The sequence below is a fragment of the Cucurbita maxima genome, unplaced genomic scaffold (genome assembly GCF_002738345.1).
Source record: "Cucurbita maxima cultivar Rimu unplaced genomic scaffold, Cmax_1.0 Cma_Scf00014, whole genome shotgun sequence".
Classification (NCBI taxonomy): domain Eukaryota; kingdom Viridiplantae; phylum Streptophyta; class Magnoliopsida; order Cucurbitales; family Cucurbitaceae; genus Cucurbita; species Cucurbita maxima.
The window spans coordinates 4,905,532-4,913,973 of NW_019272030.1; the positions used below are offsets into that span (position 1 = coordinate 4,905,532).

Consider the following 8,442-nt stretch of genomic DNA (forward strand, 5'->3'; position numbering starts at 1 on the left):
TCTCTCTCTCTCTCTCTCTCTCTCTCTCTCTCTCTCTCTCTCTCTCTCTCTCTCTCTCTCTATCTAACTAATTATTATACAAATTTCAGTCTCCAAACTAATGTAGACTGCGTTGCCCTCTTTAAATGCTTACGTTCACAACAAATCTTCCCTTAATTTACTCTCTCCACTTAATTATTACTATCAAAATATATTAGTTTAGAGGTCTCACTCTCTTTCTTGTGATGCCCCTTCAAAATAAAATAAAATAAAATAAAATAATAAAATTTGCAATATTGAAGATAATTATTTTTTTTTTTAATTGAAGAATATATTCCTTTTTAAAATTCGGTACTAAATTGCTATGGAAAAAAGTGGATTTTATTTAATTATTGAGTTTGTTGTTGTTAATTTATTTTCTTAAAACATGCTTGATTTGTTTGGTTGTTTTTCTTTGTATTATTTTTCTTCCAAAAATGTTGGTATCCCCAAACGATTTATGCCACGATAGTCCTAAAATTGAGATATTTATATGGAAAGCATTTAAGATAGTTCCATTTAAGGATAAATTTTATTGAAATGAAAATTCTCTTTTTTCATTCAATTTAGAAAATGAATGAACTTTCTTTTCATCCACAAGTTTCGTAATAAATGTACTTCGGAATTCCGTGTGAAATTTCTCCACTTTTCTAACGTCTCACTTCCTTTATTTAACTCGTTTAGATCATATTAATATAATTTAAATTCATTTGGATCCAATATTACTATAAATTCTATGTCCCAAATTTACAGTGAAGCAATCTTTAAAATAACTTGATTTTGAAATATTGTCGAAATACAATGAACTTCACAAGCATTGCATCTCGTGTGAATTAGGTCAATTAATACGAAGTGGAAGCTTTAGATTTTGAAATATTGTGGAAAAACGACGAATTAGGTCAATGAAGCTATACAAAATTACAATTACAGACGAACAAAGTAACATAGAAGAATCAGAAACTGACAGAAGCGAAGAACTAGCCGCTGTGGAGTTGCACGGAGATTCAAAATCAGAGATGGAGTATTTCAGAGGATCGGCTCGTTCTTATTTAGCAGAGCTCTTGGCATTAGATGGATGGATCTTCATTTTCCCGAGCAGCCAGGAGGAGGCCTTATTCCTGGAGACTTGTTTCACTTCGTAATTAGGGCTCGAATCGGTGCAGATCTTGTTCGCCTTCTCTCGTTCTTCCTTTTTCAATTTCTCGTGGCTCATCTTCCTGGCTACGTAGGCTTCAGCCAGAGAGTAGTTCATGGCGGCGACGGAGATTTTTGCAGAGCGCTCGTGGAGTAGGGATATTGTTATGGTTGAGAAGAAGAGCGGCTCTGGAAGGGGAAATTTATAGGGGGGAGGCACTTGGAATTTGCTTGGACGCCAAGCAAAGCGGAAAAGAAGAGGAGGCAGGCTCGTAGGTCTGTTCGTGATGTGAAACAGAATTGACTTACGGGCTTAGGCGTCCTGGCAAATTTGACTTTTGCTCTTTCTCGTCTTGGAATTATTATAAATAAATATTTGGATTTTAATTACGTTTTTTTCTTTCCATAATTATTTTATTACTATTTTTTAAAATAAATTTCACCTAATATTTATATATAAATACTGTGATAAATTACTTAACTCTACTAATTATGGCTACTCATAACAAAAGATATATATTATTTACGAAATTTACTTTTAATTTTATTATAATTTTTTTAATATAAAAGGATCTTAAATTCCCATGCGAACTCATTTTTCTGTTTGTACATACCTCACTGTTAAAGGACACGTGGTGGCGCCCACCTTAAGTATTGGCTTGGCGGCCAAGCTAAACTCTGGATACAATGGTCACAATTCATTCCATACACGACAATGGTCAATGAAAATTACTCCAAATTAACCATATTATTAATATATATATTATGGAATTATTTCTTCATTGTTTCAATTTCTAAAGGGGCAAGAGTAATTGTTTTACATTATGCAACAAAACATGATTAAATTACTGTTTAGTTTTAACTGCTGCTTGTGTGAAAACATTTCCACTTATTTATTTATTATTATTTTTTTTATCATATTAAGGCTCGAGATAATCCGTACGATATCTCACCTAATTGATGTTTAATGTGCGGAGGTTTGTGAGCCTCTGGGAAGCTTCTAGAATGGTTTCTCTGTGGCCGAAGGAACTGACTCTAATATACGCCTCGCCGCCGGGCCCGAACCCTCTCCCCGGAATAGTCACAATATGCGTCTTCTCCATGATCTCTGCGAATATCTCCCAAGAGCTCGATCCAGGAAAGTGCACCCACAGATACGGTGCGTTTTGGCCTCCATACACTTCCATTCCCAACCCACGGAAGGCCTCCGTTAGAATCTTGGCGTTCTCCTGGTAGGATTTCACCACTCTGCTTATCGCCTGAATTCAATCGAGATCGGTGTTAGATGGATCGGAAAAGAAACTGCTGAGCCACCGTTACAGCGAGATCGGCTCTTTGAGTTTGATTTACCTGCAAACCTTCAGCGGAAAGGCAAGCAAGGCCACCGGCCTGAACAATGTTGGAGGCACCATTGAAGCACGTACAGACGATTCGATCGTAATCCTTTATGATCGGGAATCCATTCGAATACGATAGCTCCTCCGGAACCACCGTCCAGCCGAGGCGGACGCCGGTGAAGCCTGCGAACTTGGAGAAGGACGATATTTCGATTGCGACCTGCGAGAGGAAAATCGAGGTCGTTCAAGCTTCATTTCGAGGAAAATGCGAAGAAAACAAAATTAGGACGAAAATTAGTGCCTGTTTGGCTCCTGGAATTTGGTAGATGGAGGTAGGGCTGCCGTCGGAGATGTAAGCGGCATAGGAAGAATCAAAGACGATGATGGATCCATTGGCAGTGGCGAAGTCGACGAGGCGGCGGAGTTGGGCGGCGGAGGCGGCGGTTCCAGTCGGATTGTTCGGAGAGCAGAAGAAGATGATATCCGTTCTGGGAGTGATTGACAAATCTGGAAAAAAATCGTTATCGGGGGTACACTTCATGTACACGATTCTCTCATATTTACCGTTTTGCCCTTGTAGGTCTCCTGCCCGTCCGAAAATTACGCTTGAATCTATGTAGGCCTGCCCAACCAATCCTCATTACTCAAATTACGCTTAAATTTCGAATTTTCATTTATTTAGAAATTCTATAAACTCACAGGAAAAGAAGGATCTTGCACAGCCACCGTCACGTTTGGTCCCAGAAGCATCTGTAAATGTTCATCAAACCATAATTATGTTTTTTATTTTGAAAAATAATTTAATAATTACAAAAATAATAAATTATAAATACCTGAAGGCGAGAGATGTCACATTGAGCTCCATCAGAGACAAAGACTTCTTCGCCCTTTATGCCCATATTTCCGTACAACATTTCTGCAATTCTCTTCCTCAGTGCCTGAACACAGTTCAAATTTGGTCAATTTTTTTTTTATATATTTATTTATTTTATGTTTAAAATTAGTTATCGAATTTACCTTACTGCCCTGCTCGTCTCCATACCCACTGTAGCCTTCCACAGTTGACAGCGCAGTTGCTTGCTGCATTAGAAGGATTTAATGTTCTCGTTGAGTCTATTTCTTTAAATAACACTTTTGTAAAGCTATGTTTTATAAAATATATTATATTACCTTATTAAAATTTTATTATTTTATTAATATGAATGATAATTTAAAATACCAAAAAACGGTACCATTTCATGTGTAATTTGCCTAAAGAAGAAAGGACACAAAAGGAAAAAATAAATAAAATAATAATTCATGGGGTCGGCATCCCAATATTGACCACGTGATTAACTTAACTTAAGCATGTTGGAAGTCAGCATCCCAAGCATATAAAATGAAATTTGATTTTTTTTATGAATTTTTTTTAATGCTGAAAGTTGAGTTTGAATAATATTCAAAATTTCTTGAAAGTTGTTATTAAATTGGTTGTCATACAAAACATATGAACAATATTCATTATTATATATACCTTTGCCATGGCTGAAGTAATACAATCTGGTATGGGTTCTGTAGTGTCACCTATTCCGAGCTTAATTATTTTTGCATTTGGATATTTTTGAGAATGCTCGTATTCCCGTAGAGATATCTAATTCAAAATGAACATGGTTAAGACGATGTTGATCGAATTTAAAAATTTTAAATCAGCATACTTAAAATATAATTCGAGCAATTGAATAACATTATGAATGGACTCAAAGTTGTCAAGGATACAAATATTTAAATGTTAAGAGCACAGAATAATAATAATAATAATAATAATAATAATAATAATAATAATAATAATAATAAATAAATAAATAAATGTGGCGGGCTTATTGTATCGTGTGAGTACCTCAGGGAACAAGTACCCACTCCTCAGGTTTTCCATATTGGCGCTGCGCACGACTTTTGTGCAATGACCTACACGTGTCAGCATCGCTGAGCATTCACATCAATCACACTCACATTATTTTTTTCTTTTTTCTTTTAAATCATTTCAAGAACTCTACCGTTATCCTAAACTTAGAATTTGTATTAAACATTATCTTAAAATTTTAATTTCTATCCCATTGTAGTTTTAAGCTTTAAGATTATTCCAATCCCTATTTTAAATTTAAGACAAATAAAGTTAATACCAAAGTAATTAAGCGAGGACGAACGAGTCATTGTACAATCGAAAACTATATTAGTAGATCAATAATAATCGAAAACTATATTATATTAATAAGTGAGGATGAACGAGTCATTGTACAATCTACTTTAAAGAATATTGACCTCAATAGCTCGTCAACCAAAAAGTGGAGGAAAAAAATGTATTTTATTTTGAATTATCCTCATTCAATTGCTATTCTATTGCTCTCTTTCTTTTGTCAATTTAAAAAGTATAAAAATGTGGAAATTAAAACATTTGATACACGTAAGCGAGCCTTGATATTGAAAGTTTGATCAATCTTACCAGTTTTGTTTTCAGTCTCGTGTTTTGAGCTGCATTAAATCAATAATTAAAGTTAGAATTAACATAAACTCTCATCTTAATTAAAATCGATACCGAAACGACTCATGTTTGATGCAATGCACCATTTTTATTAACCGATACAACAACGATCAAAATAAATCGAAATACACCAAATTTGAGTTGAAAACGAACGAGACCTTTGAAGATGAAGCATGGTTTTGCGCGGCGAGGAGATGCATGAAGGGGCTTGGAAGCCATCATCCAGCAATGGCTTAAACATTTTTGCTTTCTTCTATACAATATGCAAATAAAGTGCGTATATATATAGTAGAAATTTAAAGCCAATTTTGAGCGAGACTAGTATGGGCAGATAAGTAAAATTTAATTTTCTTAGTTGGTTCCTGGTAGGCAAACTTAGTTTTCATTACGTGGTTCCTCGAAACAACATTGGCGAATTAGATGCTTCCCGTAAATTACTTACAAAGTGATAACAAACTAATCGCATTATTAGACAATGATAATATTTTCTTCCCTTACCAAAAAAAAAATAATATTATGAGTGTGAACACTAATTTTAATTGAATATTCCAATTAGGATTATTTTAGGTTTTATTCCTTATTATATATATCCAATTATTAAAAAAAATTGATTAAAATTATATTATATTATAAGTTGAGGGGAAACTAATTGAGAGTATGCATGCGCACGTGTTTTTTTATTGATTTGATTTATTGGTGTCCGTTCTCCACAAGGAACGGTTGTTGTATTTGGTTTGAAAAGTACATAAAAAGAATGAATCCATTCGGTCAGCCGCCTCTACTTTATTTCATCTTCCCTCTTTTTCTATACAAATTTACACTTTCCAGTTTCATGCACAAATAAAACAATAAATTTATATTAAAGAAGTTAAATAAAATTTTGTTTCTACAATATTATTGAGGTACATTGATTGTTAATTTATTAATATAATTATTTCTCATTTTAAATAAATATTTGCATACAGATATCCGGTTTTTATTTATTTATTTATTTATTTATTTATTCAATCATAATAATAATTATTCTTTTAAAAAACCTAATAACATTTTATAAGTAAATATATAATTAAATGTTAAATTAACAAAAATTTAGTCTGTGGGCATTAAATAAACACCTCCATTGTAAACTATAAATGTAATATAAATTTTAAAATGTTTACAGAAATTAAGACCGTAATTTAAATTAAATTTCCTTGCTGCTTAGTAGGAAACCCGACAAGAAATTTCATGTGGCATTCAACTAATGGGATTCGAAAGAAATAAATAATAGAGAAGAAAATTTTTAAAATATATATATATATATATATAGGTTACGTTCGATGCATCATAGAAAATTTGCAGAAATTTTTTAGAATATATGGATGTAATTTCCATGTAAGAAAAAAATGAATTAAAATACTTAATAATTTTTCCAATTTTTTTTTGTGGACAATTTAGCTGACTAAAACGTCGTCATAACATCTATTACGAATCTAAGAGACTTAAATTCTTTTTCTTACATGTCGGTAGAACTTAAAAGAATACTAGTACATTCATTATTGACTAGTCGTCCTTCAAAAAGAAAGAGAAAAAGAAAATAGTTAAATACTATAACAATTTTTATTTAGTTGCCATTAAAGTGATTAAAAAATACTCATAGTTTTTTAAAATCACTCATTTGTTTATTTAATTATTTTATCCATTTTTTTTTATAATTTTCAAATTACCTTATTATATGAACGGTAAATAAACCATTTTTATCTCCATGTTAGTAACATTTTTAAAAGGTTAAAAGATATTAATAAAAAGTTCGTATTTTTTTTTTTTTTTTTTGGAAAATTTACAATCATTTTTTAAACAAATTAGAAAGTTAATATTTTTTATTTATTAAATTAGTAATTTTTAAAGACAACAATAAAGACTATTACCATTCTTTATTTTAAAAGTTATAATTCAGCTTTTATTTAACAGATCTTGTTAATTAAAATGCCCTAAAATCGATTATTAGCCTTGTAATGACTAAATTGACTAAAATTGTTAATTTATCGAAATAATTAACTAAAATTTTGTACAACTCTGCAAATGAATGTACAGTGAAGCTAGGGCACTCTTCCCCCTTCACTTCGCGACGAAGACGACCAACCATTTGAAGCTGCCATTGCGAGATTAGTGCCTTGATTTTCTCTTATGCTTCTTCTTCTTCTTTCTTTTTCCAATCATGAACTAGATTCCACAATCTCGACCTTCCATTTGATTCTTTCTAATCTTTCAGCACAATCAGGCAGCCGCGCCGTACCTGAGTTTCGTGAGTTTTGTTTCTATCTCGCTTTCTAGATCTATTTATATCATGGCTGCTATTTTGTAGTTTGCACGATGTTTTCTCTACCTACCACTGGTTCTTTGTTAGTTTCTTACATTTCATTCAATCGCATGTATGTTTTTGGTTCTTATGTTGCTGTAGGATAATGGATATTGTTTCTCCCCTTTTCTTCCCCTTGGAAATCTGTGAAGGTTCAATAATGAATGCGATGATCCTTGCTCTGATAATACAGCCAAGTTGCTACATTAATGCTAACCCACTTCATTATTGCGTTGTCCTTTTCCCAATCCTCCGATGTCTTCTATTTCCGTTTGTCCATATTTTCCGCAAAAAGTAGTTGACTAAACCTGTCTAAATGAGTTTGGCTTTCCTTCTGGATGATTACCTCGCTAAAATGTAAAGAATAAAATCCTTGATATTAGAGGGAGCTATTGGTGAGATTGAAGGAACTCGTAAGTGCCAGCCAGACTCCTTGTATATTAACAGTGAATGATTAAACAGTCTTTCTTATTGTTATCAGCCCTCCAAACTACATATCCCTTTCGGTCGAGCAGCATGCTCGTCTATGATTCTGTAATCTGTCAAAACATGGAATTTCGCGGGGTAACTGAATCCTACGGAAGAGTTTCATTTTTTTTAAGAACTCGGAATTTCTACTGATCTTCGAAAGAGTTGCAGGGAAGGTCCACTGTCACATATCGTGTCACTGAAAGGATTTGATGGAGAAAACTTCTGAGGTTTCAAGCCTCTAGTGTCTAATTTTAGGATTTGAATGGCAGTCATTGGGCCCATGCAGCAACTCAATTGAACATAGATAAGTGTGTTTACACTTTATTACCTCTTCCATTTAGACGGAAAATGAAAATTGAAAAAAAAAAGAAGAAACAAAAATGTTTTCTTTTCTGGTACTTGACAAGGATGAAAATAAAATGAACTAAATCAAACACCTAACTGGGGGATGGAGGGAGAGAATGTGTGTCTGGATACTTCATGGATATATTATATTTGGTAGAAACAGGAAGAAGAAAACGAAACATTAGAAAGAATTGCATGACGATGTAGGAACAAAATCTAGTAGCCCTAGATGTTGCAGAAGTGAAACAGATACTTTTTTTTTTTTTTTTTTTTTTTTTTTT

At 32.9% G+C, this 8,442-nt stretch overlaps 2 protein-coding genes across 4 annotated transcripts in view; one reads left to right on the forward strand and one right to left on the reverse strand.

The window, feature by feature from the left end:
- Nucleotides 1-1,959: 1,959 nt before the first annotated feature.
- LOC111489291 (probable LL-diaminopimelate aminotransferase, chloroplastic) lies at nt 1,960-5,235 on the reverse strand. 2 transcript variants are annotated; one of them, XM_023137429.1, is made up of 10 exons: nt 5,166-5,235; nt 4,969-4,997; nt 4,366-4,433; nt 4,003-4,119; nt 3,507-3,569; nt 3,323-3,427; nt 3,189-3,239; nt 2,791-3,111; nt 2,503-2,709; nt 1,960-2,411 (listed from the first exon to the last, which is right to left on the reverse strand). In XM_023137429.1, exons 1-10 carry the CDS (start codon nt 5,180-5,182, stop codon nt 2,106-2,108), a joined length of 1,284 nt encoding a protein of 427 aa, XP_022993197.1. In that variant the 5' UTR covers nt 5,183-5,235; the 3' UTR covers nt 1,960-2,105. The 2 variants fall into 2 exon arrangements, with proteins under 2 accessions (XP_022993197.1, XP_022993198.1); XM_023137430.1 differs by lacking the exon at nt 4,003-4,119.
- A 1,805-nt stretch (nt 5,236-7,040) lies between these two features.
- Nucleotides 7,041-8,442, forward strand: part of LOC111489322 (alkylated DNA repair protein alkB homolog 8-like) — a 4,106-nt gene continuing 2,704 nt past the window's right edge. For both annotated transcript variants that reach the window (XM_023137475.1, XM_023137477.1), the window contains exon 1: nt 7,041-7,291. In XM_023137475.1, the coding sequence (XP_022993243.1) occupies nt 7,174-7,291 (118 nt within the window). In that variant the 5' untranslated portion in view covers nt 7,041-7,173. The remainder of the gene's footprint in view (nt 7,292-8,442) is intronic.

What these genes read in the sequence shown, in the direction of transcription:
- LOC111489291 (XM_023137429.1), bottom strand. An exon ending in GAGACGAGCAGGGCAGTAAG is followed by an intron (nt 3,428 to 3,506) that starts GTAAATTCGATA and finishes AACTGTGTTCAG; the next exon opens with GCACTGAGGAAGAGAATTGC. An exon ending in GTGACATCTCTCGCCTTCAG is followed by an intron (nt 3,240 to 3,322) that starts GTATTTATAATT and finishes GAACATTTACAG; the next exon opens with ATGCTTCTGGGACCAAACGT.